This window comes from Chiroxiphia lanceolata, chromosome 7, assembly GCF_009829145.1.
Source record: "Chiroxiphia lanceolata isolate bChiLan1 chromosome 7, bChiLan1.pri, whole genome shotgun sequence".
NCBI classification, from domain to species: domain Eukaryota; kingdom Metazoa; phylum Chordata; class Aves; order Passeriformes; family Pipridae; genus Chiroxiphia; species Chiroxiphia lanceolata.
This window is the reverse complement of record NC_045643.1, coordinates 19,795,729-19,819,387: the sequence shown is the minus strand read 5'-3', so window position 1 is coordinate 19,819,387 and position 23,659 is coordinate 19,795,729. Positions and strand designations below refer to the sequence as shown.

Below are 23,659 nucleotides of genomic sequence, written 5' to 3'. Positions count from 1 at the left end.
TCATTGCTTTTATCGCAGAAGTCCTGACAAAAACATGATCAAAAAATGCCAGTACTACATGCTAATACTTGAAGGTGAGGGAATGAAAATTGACATGTATTCACACTGTAATGCCTGCATTTGCAACCAGTTGGTATGGTGTGAATCATCAGACCAACTACAAATGACTAATAGACCAGGAACTTCAAATATTCAAATTTCTCTGAGATCAAAAATAAAATTGCACAAATAATATGTTTAAACAAAATCAGTTCGCACACAAAATGGAGAAAAAAAATTCTCTAAATACATTTTCATCAATTTCTTCAACTCCAAATATAAATTTTCCACTAAAGATTTTAATCTTAGTGTATAGATATGATTATTTTGAGGAACTGCAATAGCAGTCAATATTGAGCTAATCACAGTTTACATCTTAAGGAAAGCAAACACGACTGATAACTTTTTGAGACCCATAAGGCATATAGTTTTAAACTGTGCCATTATGGAGTCACAATATACACTCCCGATGATTAAATCTAGTATAATTAATATAGCATGACACAAAGCCCGTTGTCAAATTCCAGGCTAATCCTGCTAAAATATAAACCCTGCATTTAATTTATCTGAAAAAATACTTGTGAAATCCATGGCGGATTGATCACTCACAAAAGTTAACATTAAGCACTGCATGAGCATTTGTTGCATTAAGGCAGACTCCCTAAAGCAACATTTATTATGTAATAATATTTTATATATATGTAAAATACTATGTATTCCAGAATATCTTTTAACACTTCTATTTGCTTCAAATAACACAAAGCAGCATCTGTAATGCAAATAAAGCAATCTTTTGTCCTATTTGCTGATTTTGTCACAATTCTTCACACAAAGCCACATCTCCCTCTTCCTTCGTTTAGAGTCAGACTCAAACAGGCACTAGGTAATAGGGCTAAACTTACGGCAATTTCTCTCATCTGATGTGCCATTATCGTAACAGTTGTTTACTCCATTGCAGACATACTGAAGGGCTATGCACCTTCCATTATTGCAAGTGAACTCTGTGTGGGAGTCACAGGTTCGGAACAAGCAGCCGAGCTCGTCGCTGTTATCTCCACAGTCATTGTAGTGATCGCAGCGGTAGTGGTAGGGTACACATCGCCCATTGCCACAGGTAAATGCTGTTGGCTGACAAGTATGGAAAGCTGCAAAAAATTACAATAAAAAAAAATGTGGATAAAAACATAATCTAAACTCTGACAAAGTAACAAGTAAAATCACAATATTTTTACCTGCCAGGGCAAACACAGCTGCAAAACGGACTGCATGAAAAGTAAAATACATATTTGAATTAAAAAAGTAGAAATTGGCTATACATGATAAAAATTCCATACTACAGTGCTTTTTGATTCTAAAGCAAATCACTAGTTATTCGGACCTCAAACCCAGGAGCAAGTAAGAGATTGTTTCCAAACTACAGCCATAAGATCCATGATCATAAAGCCACAACACTGACATAGAATACAGAACAGGCAAGACAGACTATACAACCACTTTCTAATGCAGTTATTTTAAATGCTTACCACACACGCTTTCCAACTCATCACTGCCATCAACACAGTCATAGTCATTGTCACATTTCCATCGCTCCGAGATACACTGTCCATTGAGGCATGTGAAGAAGCCAGGATCACACCTGGTACCATTATCCACAACACAGTGCTTGTTGTTATTTGCTAAATACCAGCGACCTTCAGAGGGGCACTGACATTCTGCACCAGCTGGACCTAAATTTATGTTTGACAGTTTAAAAAAGGACAAAAAAATTGAAACAAATTTAACATTGATTCTTTACATAGGATTCTATTAAAGCATTCATAGCTGTAACACTGGAAAAGGCAAAGAAATTTTCACAATTCCTGTATGACCTCTTTGCTTAGATAGTACTGTGGTGACTTAGCCAGACTTTTATCTTAGTCAAGCATATGCAAACTCATTAAATCCCACAAAAGTTATTTCAGAGTTCCTCAGAGGAACTAAAATTGGAATTTGGAGTGTCTTAGTACTTGCTTGTTGTCCATATAGTTTCTTGGTGGCAGCAAGATGGCATGTGATGCTTTCAATTATCACAGCTATACCCACTGAGACTTTTTTCCTCAAAAATCAAAACAGCTGTTCAAAACTCCTTGCACTAGACAAACTGTGCTTCTCAAAACCAATGAGAAGTTTGAGTTGTTTTCAGGCAAGACAGATTTGTAAAGGCATTTAAGATGCTACAGATGAAAACAGGCCCTGAATGAGTTTTTCAAAGTCAAGGATCATAACTCCCAAAAATTGACAACATATGAAACAGCTCTATAACACATATGTAATAAAGAAATAGTGACCATAAAGATTTTTTAAACATGTTGTAAGAAGCATCTGATCAGTATACAGTGTATGAGTATATATTCCTAAGGTAAGCATATCCTACAGCACTCACTTCATGTCTCAACCAAGAAGAAAGAAAAGTTTAAACCCCAGAAAAGAATGCTTTGGTTTGAATTAGAGAAGCTCATAATTTTTGTGTGTGAGGATTCTCAGACACAACCCTTAGGTGTGTTGGTAAAATACCATTATCTTAAATGGCAATCATTTTGACTGCATTTATAAATAAAATAAATATTAAAAATTTGGAACACTAAGAATTATTTCAGCTGTCCCCATGTGATTAAAACTGCTATAGTATAAACTCTATACAGGGAATAGCAATAGCTTACAGTCAACAAGCATAACAGCTTACCTGGTGCACAGATATGACTGCAGCCACCATTGAACTGGTTGCAAGGGTTGGTACACTGCTGCTGCTTACTTTTTGCCCAGACATGAATATCCATCGGTCTTTGTGGAAGATTCATGATCATTACAATCTGATCTGAACCATCGTACTTATTAGCTCGATAAATGCTTCGTGTGTTCCAGTCTGTCCAATATATGTGCTGATCAAACAGTGTCATTGCAAATGGATGCAGAGCAGTGCTAACAATAACCTCACGATTTGTACCAGTGAGAGTGCACCTCTCAATCTTCTGCCTACAATAACAAAGAAATTATTACATCTTAAAAGAAAAAAGTCTTTTAACTTATGTATAAAGCCATGCTCTAATTAGCCCAGCAATTCAGTAAGGCTCACCAATATTTAGGGTGCTGTTATGCTTTCCCACCTCCATTAACTGGAGTTTGAACAGAAAAGCATATGGTTTCATTTGAGATCCTGCATTCCCCTTAAAACAGATATCCCATTACAAGTGCTTGGCCCTCCTGCACATAGATGAATCCAAATAACACCTTCTTCCCAGAAGGGCAGAGGTCATAGAAGTTACTCCATTACAGACCACACTCTTCTGACACAGCAAAAGAGAAGTCTGAAAAAGAATTGCTATGCTGAAGGAGCCGGAGAGGAAAGGTATGACTGCTGCAGTGATCTCTCTGAGACTACAAGTGAATTTAATGGATAGAAAATTAAATAATTTTTTAAAACTCCCCTGATGACGCAAGAAATTCTGATGGCATAAATTCAAGGGCAGAGGTCTGTCTGGTAGGCAACAGCAAGAACATCAGGCCAAATTCCACAGGTGACAGGCATTAACCATGAATAATGTAAAATGTGTACTGGTACTGTATTTGCTAGAGAAGATAGCTATAAAAGTCCTGAATTGCATGTATGATAAACAAACTGCCAGCAGGTACAAATGCATAAAGCAGAGGACTATAAATCTACACTATGGCATAACAAAACTTTTTACTGCACAGTAGTTTCACATCAATATCAAAACCTAACATAGCATTGCTATTAACTAGCTCTTAACATTCTATACTGTCAAGTACCAAATTCAATTGAAATGCCAAAAAACAATTTAGAAATGAGGAAAAATAAATAATAGAGCTATTAAAAAATTAACCACATGTAAACCAACAAGTGTGTTATTAATACATACAGATTTGCATCAGCCCAGTATAGCTGCTGTTCTTCATAGTCCAGGGTAAGCCCATTTGGCCATACCAAACCGGTGCTTACAATAGGTGTTCTGAAGTTTCCTCCAAGTGTAGCTCGCTCTATCTTTGCATTTGAACTCCAGTCAGTCCAGTACATATACCTGTCAATAACATGATTATATTTTCAGCAAATAAAACTCACAAAGCTCTTATCTGCTCCAGGATATTTCCACTGTGGTGTCCCTCACTGAAGTGTGAAGTGCAAAACAACTGGAAAAGAACTTCTTCCTCTCTTTTAGGCCACACTGACAAGGGATTCTTCTAGCAGGGATCACCAGGGTCCACTGAAGTAAACCTCAGAAAATTTTTCAAGCTCTTATGTGAATCCAGTGATGTCAATTAATCCCTTTCTTATCTTTCTTAATTTTAAAGACATCATAATTAGTAACAAAATTAGAAGTACAGTATAATACAGTAATGCCCCCAGCCTCTCAGGAAATGTTTTGATATTGAAACAAGAATTCTTCTGAAGCATTCAGGGAATACAACAATAAAAGGCTCAGGGTTAGGGTTACAGGAAGTGTCTGGTAGTCTTTGTCAAAGTCTAAATTGTAGTTTCACCTGCAGTCAAAATAAAGAACAGCACATACCCTCTGCAGGGATCTAATACAACAGCTCTGGGTCGTGGCACCCGGGCAATCACTGTGTGATTCGATCCATCCACAGACATGGAGCTGATAGTCTGATTGAGGTAGTCACTGTAATAAACTCTGTTGTTGATCCAGTCAAATGCTATGCCATCTGGAGTCCCCAGGTCTTAGACACATGCAAGCAAACACACACAGCTCAGTATGATTTCCTAGATGCTGCAACACCCTTCATCTATTATAATTTGGCAACATCAAAGACTTCTTTGAAATGCCACTGGTGCCAGAGCAAATTTGTCCATTTAAAAATCCCAAGTAGTAATACTTAACACTCAGGCAGCCCTGTGTATGCTGTAGGGTTACAAACACCTTTTCCTCACATAAACATAAGTTTTGATTGCTATTCTCCAAGTAGCAGGAATCCTCCTTCACTTCATAATGTTAATTTACTATACATCATTTTAATTTATTACTTATTTTATATACAGAATAATATCTATCCAGTTTTATATTTCCATTTCATTGTGATCAAGATGAAATAAGACTCTCAGAAGAGGAAAAAATGAGGAAGCAAAAGGTACATTTCATTAGACATTTTAACTAAATAGTCTACCTTGACCATCCAGCACAAAAATACCTCCTTAGCTAATTCTAGGTGCCGCAGTCCATTTTTTTAACACCTAATTACATTGTATCACATTTCAGTGCACTTACCAGATGCAATTACTGTTGGAGAGGCAATTCCTGAGTAAATATTAACATAACTGATTCTTCCCGTCCCTGAAGGAAAACTTTGTGTAAAATATATTCGGTTGTTTATGCTGTCAAAATCCAGGGCCACAGCAGTTCTTAACACATTGATTGTGCGGAAGGGAGGACTGTGATTTTCGGGATCTAGGTGGATACTTCTGAGGGCATTCTCAAGAGCAAAAATCAGGTAATCATCAGTTGAAATGGAACATCTCTTGCCATCACTGCCTAGCGTTCCAAAGGCACAACCACATTTAGGTGTCTGCACGTAAGGGATGGCAAAACAGAGGTGAGAACAACCTCCATTGTTGTCCAAACAAGGGTTGTTGTTGACATCAAGGGGTGAACGTGACTGGAAATTACTGTCGTAAATTGTAACATCCCTTAGCCAATTAATGTTATCTCTTATTACTGTTGGCTGATCAGTATTGCCCGGTTCCTTGCTGGCTTGGAAGACTTTTTTCAGGTTTCGATCCACCCAGATCATAGAACTGCCAAAGACAGTGATACCATATGGAGTTGGATAGCGGCTGCCATAGCGTACAATTTCAACATCACCACCATCAGGCTGAATTCTTGCAATCATATCTAGGGAATCATCCACCCAGTAAACATAGCCATTGCTGTGATCTATGGCCAACCCACGAGGTGTGACAATGCCCTCAGACACAAGAACTGTTCTGTTGGTGCAGTCAAGAAATGCACGTTCTATCTTTGGATTTTGCCCATAGTCTGCCCAGAACAGATATCTGTTTTTTGGGTCAACCACTATGTGCCTTGGCATATCTATAGTAGTTTTAAGCAGCACACGACGATAAGTTGTGTTTAAGCGCAAAACTTCAATAAAAGTCTCCGTCAGGAATGCATTTGTAAAATAAAGATTTCCTGTATATTAAAAAAAAAAAAGAAAAAAAGGAGAAAGTTAATATTGACATCAATACCTGAGAAACACAAGCTGCTAAAAGAATAGTAAACCATAAAATGAATAGCCATCATAAATATCTTAGTAATTGGAAGCATAAAGTACTTGCCTACAATCTGAGGAATTAGAAAGATGATACCCAAACTGACAGCAGTCAAATAATTTCTAAATCCTAATGGATTGCCAAAGATATCAGTGGTAAAAGACCAAAGTGCATTAACTACAGTTGTCATTTAGGTGTACTTTTATATATATATATAAAAATATATATATAAAAATACATATATTTTTACCTTTTACAACACACAACAATGAAATCCATGTTATGACATAGGATTGCATACAGTAACTAAATTAAGTGTTTATAGAAGATAGTTGTCCTAAAACTCATCCCAACAAGCCTATCAATCAACTGAAGAACTTTTGCAAAACATATATACAGTACATATACATATAAAATCAAGGTAGTAATGTCAATGTTTGATTAATACTTTCTGAAGAGTTAATATTTAGTTAATCTCTAATATGTTTAAATAGGAACAAGAAATGAAAGTGGGGAAATTAAAGTTCAAAGACCAAGTATATCTTCTGCTTTTTTTACTTTTCATTATAATTTACAGTATTTATACACAGCAATCTGAGGGTAGATGAAAAGTCCTTTCTTATTTACAATGTCATCAGACAAGTTTTGTGCACTCTTCTCTGGTACATTTTTCACAATGGTAGTACACCAGATAACAGCAACTTACAAATGTACAGACAAGAAGAGAGACCTAAGACAAATACGAAATCTTTATGAGAGAAAAGACTCCATACATCTATCCTAATAAACTTTCATCTTTACAAATCTATAAAAAAATAAGAGCCATTCATTACTCCCTCTTGTTTTCAAATCAGTCCATAGAGACACAAATTAGAACCATGGTACTTCCATTAGGATCTGTTTATGTTAGTCTTAAAATTTTACAACCTATAAAGAGTAACATTCTCCTAAATTCAGCTGTGCTTACCTGCTACCCAGTCAATTGCAATGCCACGGATCCCATTTCGTCCTATTCCATTTGTGACAACATTTCTAAAGTAAGAACCATCTGGTTTAATTTTACGTATTGCATTCTGAGAAGAAACTGTGCTACTGAAGTCACACCAGTAAATGAAACCAGAAGGCATGTGAACATCCACATGAAGTGCATTTCGTCCTGAAATATTTTGAAAAGTAATAATTAATATTTTTTATATAAGCTAACTTATTTAAAATGTGTTATGCCAGAAAGAAATGCCAAAATACTAGGCATTACAAGATTTTTTCCTATTACAATATTCACATACCTCTTCCTGCCAGTGGTACCATGGCTTCAGAGTGATCTGATGTCTCTAAACTAAATCCTTTAATTGCAGAAAGCATAGATACAATTACAAATGAACTGTACGGGGAACAGGTTCTGTTATCAGGATTTAGCTGAAAGCCAGTAGCACAGGCACAGGAGAATAATCCATGAGGTACAGGCAAGCAAAGCTGCTGGCAAACTCCAATATTATTACTGCAGCCATTTGAGGAACCAGCAGAATCTGTGAAAGGCACAGATGGCAAGACATAAAAATCTGAACTGTATCATCCCAAACACCCACAGATATATATCCAAATTCATACATTTGTACAGTATTAACAATCAGTTGACAAAAATAAAGATCTTAATCATTGTTCATTTTAGCACAGATGTGTTAGCAAATAGATTTGTTGGTTTCTTGTCATCTACGATCAATGGGGTCAAGAATCAGATAAAACAGATTTGAAGCTAAAGTAACAAAACTTCTTATTTAGTCAACACTACATTGATAATAATTTAGTAAAATTACATAACCCAATAGATGCTTTAAGTAGATGATGGACCACCTCTTTACCAAAACCAGGCAAAATGCTTCTGACACTTTTCCTGAAAGCCAAATCAAAGCATTTCCTTTGAAAAGGCATACGCTCTATCTCTAAGGGAAGTCTGAGTTTTCACAAGTTGAATATACTGAAATATCTCTCTTGCAAATACTCACTGTCTCGGTAATACACACGCAGGCCTTTCAGTCTTGGCACATTATCTCTCAGTACTACTTTGTTTGCACCAGTGGATTTGTCAGCTCGTTCAATCACTTCATAATCTCGGTCAGTATAGTACAGAAATGTATCATACACAGCAATTCCCCACGGATGAGAAAGATGAACCACCAGGGTCACACGATTTGTACCATCCACATTGCCTCTCTCAATCTATGAAATCAATTCAAAGATTAAGATAAGGATTACATTTTTTATAATAAAAGTTCAATGTTGTAATAAAACTAAAATGTTATATAAAACTAAATGCAACACGTGCTACTAAAATCTCTTATGCATGAAATCTTTATGTACAAGGTAAGAAAGAAAGGGCCAGCAGTATATGATTTATGGTCATATACTTGTAATGGTATTTAATAAAACACTTATTCGGATTTTGCCTGGCCCCACAACTCCCAGTTACAAGAGAAAACTGAAGTAACTGAATCACTCATGTGAATCACAGATGCAGAGACAGATAAAAAAGTTATTATAAAAAAATATCTCCTACCACTCCTGTGCTTGTGACAGCCCAGTACAACCTTTGATCCTTAATGTCAATGGTAAGGAACTCTACATGGTCCAGGTTGCCAGTGAATAGTGTTTGTATGCCTGATCCATCCATGTTTGCACTGGCAATCTTTGCTGGAACTCCACTGTCAGTTCCTTGGTCTGTCCAGTACAGCCTCCTATAACAGACATTACCACATTTGTTAGCAAAGCTGATAAGGGAGATCAGTGGACCAGAGTCCCACTTTTCTGAGATTTTTTCACAATCATAATATCCTGAGATTCTTTTTAACTAAAAAATGTTACCATACAAATATATGGTAAATTAAGGAGAATGAACATCTACGCAACAATTTATGAAGCTATGCAATTATTGTATAGAGTTTAAAAAGAGTAAATAAATTCTGTACAAATACGAAAAAAAGCAAAACCATGTCAAATCCAGGATGAAATTTGAAGACCCTAAAAATTAAGAAAAATACGGAGAATACACTCATGAGCAAAGACAACTTTTGGAAATTTACCCTCTTGCTGGATCAACTGCCAAACCAATTGGTGTGCCAGCTCCCAGAGGGGTGCCATCATTGGTAATCAGTGTTTTCCTGTACATTACGTCACCGTGCAGCTTCAGGACCTATGCAAACATTGAACTCATAAGAGCATGTAATACAGAACTTACGGCACATTTTCAAATTACAGGAAGGAAGCCTAAATCAATAGGGAGTTGAAATTGCAGAAGACTTTCTCAAACACCGTGAAAAAAAAGCACATTTTTCTCTACTCTAAAATCTCCCTTCTCTTACGTGCACCCCTTGAATGAGCGCTGCTTGCAGCTCTGAACCTGTCTCTGTTAACAAGTATCCTAGGTATGAAAATAGTTCATTTTTCAGTTTCCATAATATCTTCAAAGTATTACAGCCTGAAGGGGTTGATGAAATGCTGATTTAGGATGTATCCCATTTCATTAGCTCAAATTAGCTGCTGTTTAATTTAATAGTACGCATTTATATTTTGGGACAAGGACACTAATGACTGGGTTTATTCACAGTCATTACTGCATTATATATTACTTATCCTCTATTTCCCTACACTAAAAGGTAATTTTATCCTTCACATACCATGAGATTGTTAGTCTCCAGAAAGCTACCTAATATGCTATCAAAGCATTTGGGACTAGACTTTACTGCATTCAACAACAACATTCCTTTACTATCAGAGGCACTGCATTGGGATCACTGATTTGAAGTGAGGATAGTAACAACAGCAACTCTAGTCATCAGAGAGGTTGTGTGTCAAACGCTAGAAGCCTAATGAGTTGAAGGGAAAAAGAAAAAGAGAACAGATCTATGCACAAATAAATTTTCCTGCTTTGTATTTCCTTGACTACGCCCAAATTTAACTTTATCTTTCAAGTTTATAAAGTATTTTTCTACAGACTGGTTGCACTTTAAAATAAACCTAATTTCAGCTTTTCATTAAATAAATATTACTAATTTAAACCTGTATACATAGCAGTGAAAAATCTAGGATCTTGCTTTCCAATTGTCCCTCTTAAATAATTACCTCAATTGATTGTGTCCCTGGGTTACTGTAATACAGGTTTGCAGATATCCAGTCCAATGCCAGACCAACAGGAGAACCAATAACAGCTGCTGGAGCGAAAACTGACCTGTTGGTTCCATCTGACCTCACTCTGTGAATTTCACCCTTGGAAAAAAAGATAACAAAAGTGAAATAATGTCAAGAGCAGAAAACACTGTTCTATTCCAACTATATGAGTACTTATTCTATATTGCAATCTTTTCTAATGCTAGCCCAGCTCAAGGAGGGAGGAGGTAGAGGCAGAAATAGAGCAGATCCAGGCAGTAAAAAATGGACAACAGGTTGCAGTTGCCATCTTAGAACAGGAGCAAGGTAGAAACAACTTTAGGAAAAGGACCCAGTGATCATATGGTCCATGCATAATCTTAATTGCTTTATTATCATGATATCAGCCTACTGTCTAAATATCTCAGTGCAGAATTGGAAATGGTGCTTCAGAAAGGAATCAGCACCTCAGATGGCAAAAAACTGAGCTCCAGGCCAAACTCACTGCTGACTTAAATAACTAAAATTTCTTAGACACCAGCAGTGTGCTGCTTGCTGAATCCAAACAATATAATGCTATTTGCAAATTATCCTCCCCTTGAATCCCTAGGCCTTCAGAAAAAAAGTAGGAAAACAGGATAATTTTTGGTACTCTATAAACCCTACTGTGAGAGTCTGATGGATGCGCGATGTTTACAACAGTGTCTAATATGATAGGCACTTTAAAGACAGTTATCCTGCCTATTATTGACATTTACAATTAACAACCTATGGAACACGATGGCTAAAGAAAAAAACTTAAGTGTTTACAAGTAGAATAGTGGGGCACTCCTATTTTTATCTCTGTTTCCCGAGTTTGCTTCAGAAAGAGTGAACAAGCTGGATGTTCACTTGAACTCTAACTACAGCTTCAAATGCTGCCAACACTGGCCCTGAAATTACAGCAACAAACTATGCAAGCGTAGGCAAACCCCAGGAAAAGCCAAACATGCAATGGATGGAGGCAAAATGTGGTGTTAAGGAAGAGGCCCTGTGGTAATGGACAATTAAGAAAGTAGGCAAATATGCTTCCATCATTAGAAAACAGAGAAACATCTTTTTCTCAGAGTGAGCCATGACTGACACAGGTGTCTCGGCACTGTTTGGGAGCAACAGAAGCCTGAGGTTCGCAGGTCAGGGATACAGCCACACATTTGTCAGGCTTTGTCAATACCTAACTAAAACAGAGCACATATCCACACTCAGCCTGCAAAGGCACCTGGCATTTCACTTGCCAGCACTGCTAATGGATGTATCAGCCCTTGACCTCCTACAGAACTGAAAAGGCTTTTGTATATGTCAGCTGTATCTGCTGGCTGAGGTCTGTCAGGAACATTTTTTCAGACTGCAGGAAGAATTAAATAGATTCCTGAGTATTTACCTAGTTTCTTGGGCAAAAGTTTGCTTAAATAGGTCTATTCAAATACTTCACTGGAACTAAATATTCTAACTTTAAAAGAATAAATAATTAAATAAATTGTAGTTTCTTTATGAGTGACAGGGAACAGGCTTATTAATTAGTAGTTTTTAAAATTATATTCACTTCAAAGATGCAAAATGTAAAGAAAACAAGTTGGGAAAAAAAACCAAAAATTGTGTGTGGATGAAACATAACAGGTTTGTGTGAATTATATAATTATATAATTATATCAATTTCCTTATCTACCATCATACTTCTCCAGGACCTAAGCACTGCTTTTCTTGAAAAAAAGAATTGTTTTTATGCTTCCAAGACTTAAAACGTACTGTTGAATCAGTAGCGTACTCTCTCATCTGCTTCCCAGACTACCATAGATTTTTTTCTTTTTAAGTGTCCATCCTGCAAAAATTTGGATTTTTTTTTTTTTTTAGTGGCAAATTAGGCTTAGGGAACACATATAATTTCCTTGTTCAGGACCAGCAATAAAAACATCTCATCAAACAATTATAATCAACTATTAAAAATTAGTTCAAATTATTTTTTAGATCTATAAGCCTCATATGTGCTATCTGGAAATTGTTGTGACTTTGCAACAATTTTCCGTTTAAAGGAAAAGGTGCCTCTCTACTGTGTTACTTCATCAAGTGCTCAGATCAGATGCATACACATTCATTCTAATATTAAGTGCCACTGTGTCCAGTGTACTACTTCCATGGAGAAGTGCTGTGGCCGTGTTCGCAGAATTAAGTCCTCAGTCAAGAGAGAGTAGAGAGAGTGGACTATAGTACAGCAGGGCTGAGAGTGTGGGTCTGTCAGTGCTTTCCAATATTTCCTGCTCATGTCTCTGAGCCAGAAAAAACATTAATCAAATGTTTCTACTGCCAAAGATAAGAACTACTTCATAAGAGAGATGAAGTTTCTTTATTTTGTCCTAGTGGGGAAAAAACCAAACCAAACCAAACCAAAAACCTAAAAACCCCACCATTGCATTCTTTCCTACTATTTTTATCAAAATTCTTACCAGCAATGCTAATATACTGCAGTCCAAAACACTCTTTAAAAATAAGAAGTCTTAATTTAATGCACATTTGGAACGCAAATACCAACTTACCGGATTTTCAACCCAATAAATCATCTGCTCAGAGTCATCAAAGTCAACATCAACACCATTTTGAACTCCTGCTATTGGAACCATAGCATCATTTGTCTTCTCCTCAGGGTTCAGAGAAATTCCATAAATTATATTATCTCTTACAGCAATAAGGAAAGGGTGTTCAACTGTGAAAACATACAGTGTAACTCAGAGTTGCTTCTGCTCAAGAAAATGTCATTATAATATGCTTTCCCGCTCCCACACAGAAGTTCCCTGGTGCTGAGAAGGGTTCAATTTTACCAGTGGTGCTTTGAAACCACTTACCTAGAAGTTTGATCCCTCACTAGGAGCGAGGTTATCAATTACTGAAATTGTTGTAACATTTAAAGTTTCAGCACTGGGCAATCACAATGCAAATTCTGAGAGGAAGGAAGTAAATAAAGTAGGATCACTCATTGCTAGTCAAGGGAAGAAGGACATCAGTGCAGCTGCTCTAAGCAGCTTTTACAAATCTCTGAGAATGGGAACCATCAGGACAAAGCTCTGAGGATTCTACATGACCTGATGGGAACCAGCCAGGCAAAGCTCTGAGATTCTGCAGGACCTGCCTGTGATGGGTTCTAATGGCTATTAAGCAGGACTCACAAGCATAGAATAATGTCACTGCAGCAACTGCTGATTTTCATTATTAAATATAACTGCAGTATTGTGTTTTCCTGTTTTATCTCTAAGGGAGCAGACATACTCCCTTATAGTATATTTACTTTCTGGTAAACTTGTTCTGTTATGCTTAAATCTTATTAACAACGGGCAGCTAGTCAGGTGATCTGAGAAAATGCATTGGAGAGCTGTAGAGGGAGAGTCAGTAACTGCATTTCTCATCTGCTAAGGAGTAGGGGAAGAGAATGTTCTAAATGCTGATTTCCCTCTTCCTTGTCCTTTTGTCTTTGGAGAACAAATTCTAGCCTCTTCTCCCCGTAGGCACAAGCTACCATTTAGTAGGAAAATGGGCTGCTGTAGCAATAACCCATTTCCTATTTTATAACAGATCAAAGACTTGTTTGTTTGGATTGGATTTTCTTCACTGGCTGCTTAATTGCAATATTTATATAAATTTTGCAGTGAAAATTTTGACATGAAAACCCACAAATCACAGCATCACTGCACATCTCAAAAATTATTCTCCATACTTCTCTCTGGTTGCTGGAAGTATTTGTCAAATTTGATTTACTGCTTTGAGTTTTACACCTATGTAAATCTATACAATCTGATTATTCCTCACTTTTAAGATAGACAATAGAGCAAATATGCTGAGCTATAGAGATTTAAAAACCTGTGTAGCTTCATCAGATAGACATTAATATAACTTCTGCAATTTTTAAACAATTTACATGACAAATTATAATCTATATAAAATTCATGTATTATATTAAATATGCACATGTACCATTTTAATATAATATTTTAATATACACAAAGTCACTTCTTTGTTTCCAAGGCAGCTTGCTACATTACCATCTTTAAAATCAACCTGAAACGCTGTTTAAAATAAGTGCAAAGGCAAGATTTCTTCATCTTATATAAAGCTAAAAAATGGTGCAATCCTACAATAAATGCCTTTCCATCCACATGAAGTCAGTAGTGTTTAATATGCAAACTAAGTAGGCAGAGACCAGCAATATCATTGTCTGTAGAGACACTGGGCAATCAAATGTATGCAGTGCAGTTTAACCTTTCTTCTGAAAGATTCTGCTGGCCTAATAAAGTAAACAATGACAGCAAGGATAAGGACAACAGTAAAAATTAGAAAAGAAATAAAATTGCCTACTCCCATGTAATCATGAAATGGTCTGGGCTGGAAGCGACCTTAAAGATCATCTAGTTCCAAGCCTCCTGCCATCAGCAGGGACATTAGTCATTAGCAATGATTAAGATATTTTACCATTAAAAAAATCAATATATTTTTTAACTTTTGCTGATGTACTGACCTTCAGCAAATATCCTTTTTTTTTATTCCCCACATCTGTAGATGTTTTCTACATACTGTTTTAACTATATAAATTCCATCTTAAAAGAATAAAATAATCCCATATAGTTTAAAAGAACTGTGCTTTACAGAAGGATACTTCTATCTCTTTCTTACACAGTTTATATTGAACAATAATGTGATTTCTAAAAGGGACACAACTGTACCTAAGCAGACAAAGGGAAATTTACAACATGCAAGAAATAAACAACTGTCAATAGTTCAATTCAGTGGCAGATTTGGGTCAACCTCTACATGTGCATGTGCTTCATCCCTGCCATGTTCCATTTCTTTCATTATGATCGCTCTATAAACCTGCACATAACAAAACAAGTGCAGATTTCTAAAAGAAACCCTCTTCAAATCTGCACTTCATTTCAGATCATATAAATTGGTAATTCCCTTGCTGCTGCTCAGAAAAATATGAATGCAATACAACCCTTTAAAGAACATACTGCGAAAGCAACGGGCAGGAAAAGAGCATGATATGGCCTTTAACATTTGGATAGTTTTAAAAGAAAAGGATTTTTTGATGGACAGAGATTTCTAATGTTAGTTTATCCCAAAGATAATTTCTACTTAAATTTCAATGTTTTGAAGCTTCCCTATACAGGGAGACACCAGTACACTTGATATCTGTACAATGATGAAAAAATTAATAATGAATGCTTCATCTGACAGCAGCAATGTGGTTAAATTTCTAGTCACAAGTTGCCTGCCAGTGCTTTGAATTTTCTTTTTAAATGAACAGGCTAAATAATTTTTACAAATCATTGTGGATTATTCAAAGAAAGTTCAGTATAACATTTTGACACCACATTTTGTTTGTAAAGATTATTTCTGTTACAGCTGCATCACATGTATGTACACATAATTTTAGGCTGTGTTTTTAGACCTTCTGCATTTGGCACACTAATATTTTACACAGGGGAGGGGGAAAAGCTCAAAATGAGAAATTCTGATATGAATTTCAAAATGCATTAGTTCAGATAGGCTGAAGAGAGTCATAAGAAACAGGGAGAACATCTCTCCTGATTAGAGGAAACCAAAAGATCATAACTTACTTCTTAGCAAAATAAGGCTGAGAGAGAATAGGACAGCCACTTCAAATATACACAACAAAACATATAACAATGCTAAAGGAGAACTACTAATGCTATTTATCCCGAAGGACAAAAATGGTATCAGAAATGGGAGTAAACTGGGAAGATATTACGTTTGAACAAAAAAAATCAGGTTTCCAAATACCAAATTGTGAAATTCAGTGAATTTCTGGCAAGAACTCATATTAATCTAAAACTTGACTGGTGAAAGAGAACATATGACATGAGGTCAAGGGCAAGAAGGAAACAAACTTGAGTAACTAAGGGAGTCCCCTCTAGTCCTGCATCTCAACATTCTTACAATTACAACTCTTAAAAACATGTTTCTGAGCTGAATACTTAAAATGAACACAACGATCTGCCAGAGTATGTTTTCATTTTTAACTGATAATAAATTCCTTCCAGATGTATTCCAAAAGTAAAACATTCAATGTGGTGAGAAATTTTAAAATGTGGCTTCTTTAAAGTGCTTATAAGAAAATTGAGTTCATCGATTTTCCCCAAATGAAGCACCTGAATCTCTGACTCAGTTGTTTCCCAAACCTGTCTCCAAACCTTTAGGTCAAGTACATTACATGTGTCCTAAATAAAGGCTGCCTGAAGTGGCCCCAAACTTTGATTTCATGAGCAGCAGCCCACTGAAGTATGCTTTTTGCCTAAGAGAGGGATATACTTGACAGCATTTGGGTCTTTTGTTATTACTGCCCTACCTCTCATGCAGTTCCTGTTATCAGGAGAAAGGATCCATCCTGAAGGACAAGCACAGGAAAAAAAAAGCGGTCCAGATGAAGAAAGCAAGCAGAGGTGGCTACAGGGGGACGATGCACAGGAATTAATACCTAAAATTTAAAAAGGAACTATTAGCAACTGTAACAATATGAGTGACTGGAAAGAATATTCTATCTCATTGCTCCTGGTAATATCAACTCAGCACTAAGTAAGTTTTGCTATTTCTTTAAAATTAAAAAAATGAAATCATTTCCAAGAACCACAAGCTATATAATACACTCATAACAGGATACAATTTTCCATGTAAAACAAGGACTATTATCATAGTGGTCTTTTCAAATTTTATGCATCATAGAAAATCTTTCAAACTCCATTTCAGACTTTTCTTAACTGCAACAGGAGGTCTACGGGATTTTCAGTCCTTGATTATTGTAACCCTTCTAGATGGGGGTTTTAAATTATTTACTGAGACTTCTTGGAGAAACCAAAGAGAAAATAGTTGGTATGTCTTGCTCAAAGACAGTGGGAGTTCAATGCCAAATTTCTTGGATCGCTTTGAAACTGCCAGTTTAAAGTTGTAAAATGCCAAAAAAAGACAGCGAAGAGGATCTCTCCTGGCTGCTATTATTACTGTACACTAAAATTCAACCTAGACCACTTCCACAAACTTGCTGCTAAAGAGGATTTTTCAGGATGAGTCATCTTCATAAGAAAACAAAAATCAGATTTTGAGTATATCCTTAGCAATTGCAGCAGACCTTATTTTAAGAAACTTGGAAGCTCCAAGAAATTGTGCAATTGTTCCTAAAATAAAAACCAGCAAGAACTGAAAACATGTTCTAAACATGACTGAGGAAGGTTTTGTTCCAAAACAAATACAGCACTGAAATTGCCTTACTCAAATGCAAGTCTCTACCCTCCCTGGTATGGGGGTATCTTTCAAGGCAAAAAAAAAGTAAGCCATTGTAATATTTATTAATTGGAAACACCTCATACACAAGAAATATAACAAAAGCTGAAAGACAATATTCATATTGATATATTTCCCACACTTCAAGTCATGCCATGAAATGAGGAAAAGTCTGATTTGAAGGATATCTCTACCTAACAGAAAGAAAAAATTTTATTTTTTTTTACAGTCTTTCAGCCCCAAAAGATCCCCTGCATAAGATCTTAGAGGGAATATTTAATGCAATGAAGGGGTTTATTTATGATTGTTATTGTTTCATTGAGTAAAATAATGCAGAAGTACTTTCAGAGAAGGTTGATGACAGTCATCTTTTCAAAAATAATTGTATTATTAACACATAAGAAATTGAGTCCAATATGTCAAACACAGAAATTTTTACAATTAAAATACTTTCCAAAAATGCTCCAATTGTCTTACAAAAACATTCAGAACAAACCGCAAGAAAATGACATATACTACTTCCCTATTATTCTTTTTGGCTAGTCATTATCCTTAGATGCTGCCTAGGTGGTTACTTTCCCTAATACCAGTTTGGTCAGTTGCAAGTCAATTGTTTGAATTATTTGCTTGTTTTAGCCCAGCCCATTTGCTGACAAGACTGATTCTCACTGTGCCAATGCATGATGTTACTGCATGTTATTTCTGCAATTACCAAAGTTGTTTTGATGAACTTACCATTAGGTTGCTTTACAGGATGGACTGCCACAAGCCCCAAAGGCTGGTGAATGTTATAAATCATAACTGTCTGGTTTCCTCCATGCCATTTATTGGCTCGAATTACTCGGTTAGTATAGCGGTCACTCCAGTACACAAAATCTTCAAAGACAGTTAGAGCATGTGGATGTTGCAATATCTAAAAAGGCAAGGTTGTTCATCAGTTTAGTTCTGGAGATTTGCATATTTAAAGCTTGCAATGGAGTAACAACAGAGCCTAGCATGTTTTTTAAATAAATAAATAAATATTGAAGTAGCCTTGTCTAAAAGATATTTTTCAGCAAAAGAATATGAAATACCATCTATTGTCTGAAAACAAGACATTAATTATGGGGAAAGTATAATTTTTTTAAAAAATTAAAATGCTATATGGACCCTGTGAGATTAATAGAATGAGGAATTAACACAGCAGTCTAACTATAGCGCAGAACACAGGGAACCAACAAGTAAAGACCCAACTGTAGATTTTCAGGAGCACAATAGGAAATGTCTAGTGAGAGTTACAGACATTTCAAAAACTTGTATCCCTGATATGCTCCCCTAATATTTACCAGAGGTTCAAAGAAGGCGGTTTATCTAAATTTCAGCTAACTAGGGAAAGATTGCCTCGGCTTCCATTTCATACAAATTGTCTCTCCAGTCAACAGTAAAAGCCCCAAGGGTCAATTCTTCAAAACATCCATGTGGTTATTTATACAAGTTTCTGTGTACCAACTGAACATGTGAACCACTGTGTTGGTACAAAGACAGGGCTACAAGCTGCCAGCAGCACTTCATTGAGAGATAGCCTGTAAGAGGGATGGTCTTCATGAAGATGCTGCACACAGCAAGTCCTGGTAGCACAAAATCCTTCAATGCCGTCAAGAACAGTAGCAATAATCACTCACAAGAACTGACTGGGAAAAGTTCTTTCAGGCTTTTTGTACATTCGCCTACAGCAAATGCACCACCTGGTAGAAGCAGTGCCAGATGTCACCTTCAGACTTCATGTGTGCAGACAGAACAGATAAGAATGATCTAAAGCACTAAGCCTACACACAGCTCCAGGTTCTGCTGAAGATCTCCCGTGAGACTGAATAGGATGCGCAATTCCTCTTTTTCCAGCAGCAGGAAGCAGCTAAAATACTTCACATCTGCTTCACCCAAGTATTTTGAAGGAAAATACATCCAAGTCTACAACTGTGAAAATACATTTTTAAGTACTATCAGCAGGGACATGGGAAAACAGCAGTTTCTCTTTAATGTCTTACCAGATCGCTTGCAACCACCTGTCGTCTGTTGTTTCCATTGTAATCACAAAAATCAATATAATCAAGATAAGCATCAGCAAAATAGAGAAGTCTATTTGGGTAATCAATGGAAAGTCCATTGGGCCAGTAGATTTTATTATTAATAATCACTGTGCGCATTTTGCCATCCATGCTGGATTTTTCAATCCGAGGGTTTTGGCCCCAGTCAGTCCAGAACATTACATGAGCACTGAAAAAAGTAATGTGTGGTTACCAATCTGTGAAAAAATCTAGCTGCCTAGAGAAATGTTACATGAAGACTCACTAGATCAAAAATAGAAATAACCTTTTTAAGAACAGTCCTACACAATGATACTGAAATTATTTATTTCAGCAATATGCTTACTTGAGATACTACCATAATTCCTGTTGTAAAAATTCTTTTAACACTTCTACTGCTGTTTCCATTTGTCAGTAATAGCAGCATATAGAAGCTACTGGTGTCACTGTTTTTCACTGTTGATTATAATCTGATTCTCTGGTTGCTATATAATAATTTGATACAGGTTTGTACTTTTATAATGTTAGTGACAATGCTAACAGCACTAAAAATGAAAAGCCTCATGTGGCTGGCAGTAAACAGAGTTCAAGGCACTGAAGACCGCAAAAAAAGTAAAAGTTTGCACATGGACAGTTCAAATCATCACATTTCATTAACTCTATGCCACCTGCTGTCTGAAATGGGAAGGTACTTTTGTGATAACATTAATACAGCATAGATAATTATTTCAGACTTGGGGCTATGAAGGGAGGCGTGTGACATTAAATCACATATAAGTTTGTGGTATACCACTAAGTGAAATGATACATCATAATTTTGAATTAACATTTCTTAACTAGGAACAAAATGTAGGAAAATCTTTTATAGGAAAAAAGCCATCTTGTCACAGTGAAACAGAGCAACAGATCACCAATAACTACCGCATAACTTTAAATATTAAATCAACTCTGCAAACACACTATTTGTAAAAATTGCTTTAAGTTTTCTCTTCTGCTTGTAATTTAAAATTACAATACAATTTAGGTAGATCTCAAATTTTAATAGTTGCATCATAAAATATTAATCTTTTCAAAACAAAACATAAAAAAATATATCTTACTCAGTTCTGGGATCTAACACTAGTCCCCTTGGGTTTGTTATATTTTCACTGAGCAGCACAGTCCTGTGGCTCCCATCCAGTTTAGAGACTTCAATTGTTTCCAGAACAAAGTCTGTCCAGTAAAGGTTACGACCTATCCAATCTACTGCTATACTTTCAGTCACGGTGACACCACTGTCAAACACCTGTTTAATAACAAAAAAAGGAGGAGGGGGGAAGTTGATAAATTTTTACCCTTCGTGGTTCCATAGATATGGAAAATGGGGAACCAAATCTCCAACATTTTCCAGGTCTAATATGCAGAATGAGTCACGATGTACATACTCAAAGTGCTGGCAAAGCATAAATCCAAACACTCCTACTAACTTCCTAAGGTCTACTGAAGAAGTTATCATTTACTAATAGGAAAATCAGCTCATAGTTTGATGTTAAAAAGGGCTTCTTGAAAGCATTCCGTTTTCTTTTTCAAAAAGCTGTACGAAATGTTGGCTTAGCATCTACAAAGTTGTTTCAATTTGTCTATGTTACCTCTCTTCTTACTATGTTTGGATTTTCCTCTTCCCCTTTGTTAACTGAAGAAACATTGTCTTCATTTTCTCTACACAAAAGAAAAGAAAAACTCAGCAAAACTTACTATTTTTCTGTCAGTCCCATTTTGATAAGCACTCCAAATTTTATCCTGTGTTGTATCAGACCAAAAGATACGATCTGTGATTGAATCAAAATCAATAGCCACAATATTGGTCCCATCCCGAACCAGAGAATAAATGCTGTGTGACTGAGAAGTGATGTTATCCACAACGATTTGGTTACGACTTGCCACCAGCAAAAGAAGATTCCCAGACTCTGTCAAAGGAATAGAAATTAAAATAAAACAATAAGCTACTCAACAGTAATTCCGTGAGAAAAAGAAACACTGAATAATTTTACATGACTTTATAGCATCAATATATACATATTGAAAGGAAAAATTCAAATCAATTCACAGGTCGAGATATATTATCATACCCAGTCTGTCCATCCTGACTTTTTAATCTACCTTGGCTTTTCTCCATCCTTTCTCCATCACTCTTTCCACAGACTTCTTTTCTAGGCTCATATCTGGACCTCAGGTCTTCTTCCCCATTGCCTAACCAGTTTGCTGCTGACATCCAACACTCATTTCTCCATAAACCTCTCTTATGTCCCACTCCTGATTCAACCCCTAAAGTTTTTTGTACCACAAGTTAATCTATGCAGCCTGGTTGTTCCTCCTTTGTAACCTGCCTGCTCTTTTTTCCCCTCCTTTAGACTGCATGGGAACAAGGGAAAAGAAACATTACAGGGAAGCCACAGACTGCTATGCAGCTGCTTACACTGATAAGATGCTGAAAAACTGCTGAAGAGCAGCAACCATAAAGACAGCAAACTATGAGAAATTCCCTATTAGTAAGGGTCAAACTTACATGCAGGTAAAATGCAAGCGTATTCTTTGACCTGAGTATATCCCTAAATCAGAAAACCTGTGGTGGCAAACTCCACTGGGTATATAACTCCTACATACTGCCACTATGCTATGTAAGAGACAGAGAACAACTGGCAGCAAGGCTGTTATCAGTGATGTTTGGTCTTTCGAAATGAGCAAAGTGCAGCGCAGGCACTAGGTAAGGCTTGTGAAACACTGGGATTTAAACACTTCATGAGCATCGAACTTTACAGAGAGCAAACTTTAACCTCTGGCTTACAGGTGTCTGACAGTGATTTTCTCCAGAATATTATTTTTGGTGATTCCAGGATTAAAAATTACACTGTTAATTTAAATATATTATTTCAAGGAAATAATAGTTTCCATTGAACTCCTCAGCTGACAGCTTTAATACTCAAGGTCATCTGCCAAGAACAACTCTAAATGGCTGTTTACAACAGCTCTTTTAAAAGAAAACAACATTAAAATGGCAAAGCTGGACAGTTTCCAGACCCTGTTGTCATTTTTTAGATTGACTTCAGTGTTCCTCACCTGCTACCTTACATGTCCTCCCATTGGTTTCTAGAATGTATCCTTCATCACAGTAACACCTAAAAGACCCTCTCTCATTGTAACAGTGCTGACTACAAAAGCCTGGAGGGTCACATTCATCAATATCTTCACAGGTCTTGGAGTCATTTGCAAGCTGGTATCCAATAGGACAGGTACACTGAGCTCCAAAGGGTCCTTGAATACATTCATGAGTGCAGCCAGCATTATTGTCAGAGCAGCTCTCCTGATCTAAAATTGGGTTGAGAAACGAAATAAGTAAAGAGTCAACAAAAGCCTCTTATGCTAAATTTAGTTCTTTACAATTGCATTACTGGCCTAAGACTGCTGCTAAACATGACTGCAGAACCATCAGTTATGCAGTGTGAGATTGGACTGCCACCCTCACACAAAATATAACACACACAATGCACATAAAAGCAGGTAGCAACAAAACATGTACTACTGAATCCCATCAAATGAATGCTGTCCAACCACTTCAACAAATTTTACAAAAATAGCTAGAAATACACAAAAATTTACTGTGCCACTCCAAACCTAAAATTGCATAAATTAATAATAATTTAAAATCGTTTATAATCATACCTGGCTGGGGTTCATCTGAGAATGTGCATTGATTAAAGAGAAAGAAGAAAGAAGGAAAGAAAGAAAAAGATTATGTTTTAATCAACTCATAATCAACATAAATACAAATTCTGGCTACACA

The 23,659-nt window shown here is 36.4% G+C and overlaps 1 protein-coding gene across 2 annotated transcripts in view; it reads right to left on the bottom strand.

Moving 5' to 3' along the window:
• Positions 1–23,659, bottom strand: part of LRP2 (LDL receptor related protein 2) — a 114,851-nt gene that overhangs the window by 38,342 nt on the left and 52,850 nt on the right. For both annotated transcript variants that reach the window (XM_032692907.1, XM_032692908.1), the window contains exons 26-44: positions 22,936–23,184; positions 21,574–21,785; positions 20,940–21,124; positions 19,801–20,029; positions 18,512–18,689; positions 16,848–16,976; positions 13,027–13,193; positions 10,433–10,576; positions 9,394–9,503; positions 8,871–9,048; positions 8,320–8,533; positions 7,603–7,842; positions 7,284–7,472; positions 5,316–6,236; positions 4,605–4,770; positions 3,957–4,115; positions 2,762–3,051; positions 1,563–1,766; positions 942–1,184 (exon numbers count right to left, since the gene is read on the bottom strand). In XM_032692907.1, the coding sequence (XP_032548798.1) occupies positions 942–1,184; positions 1,563–1,766; positions 2,762–3,051; positions 3,957–4,115; positions 4,605–4,770; positions 5,316–6,236; positions 7,284–7,472; positions 7,603–7,842; positions 8,320–8,533; positions 8,871–9,048; positions 9,394–9,503; positions 10,433–10,576; positions 13,027–13,193; positions 16,848–16,976; positions 18,512–18,689; positions 19,801–20,029; positions 20,940–21,124; positions 21,574–21,785; positions 22,936–23,184 (4,407 nt within the window). The remainder of the gene's footprint in view (positions 1–941; positions 1,185–1,562; positions 1,767–2,761; positions 3,052–3,956; positions 4,116–4,604; positions 4,771–5,315; positions 6,237–7,283; positions 7,473–7,602; positions 7,843–8,319; positions 8,534–8,870; positions 9,049–9,393; positions 9,504–10,432; positions 10,577–13,026; positions 13,194–16,847; positions 16,977–18,511; positions 18,690–19,800; positions 20,030–20,939; positions 21,125–21,573; positions 21,786–22,935; positions 23,185–23,659) is intronic.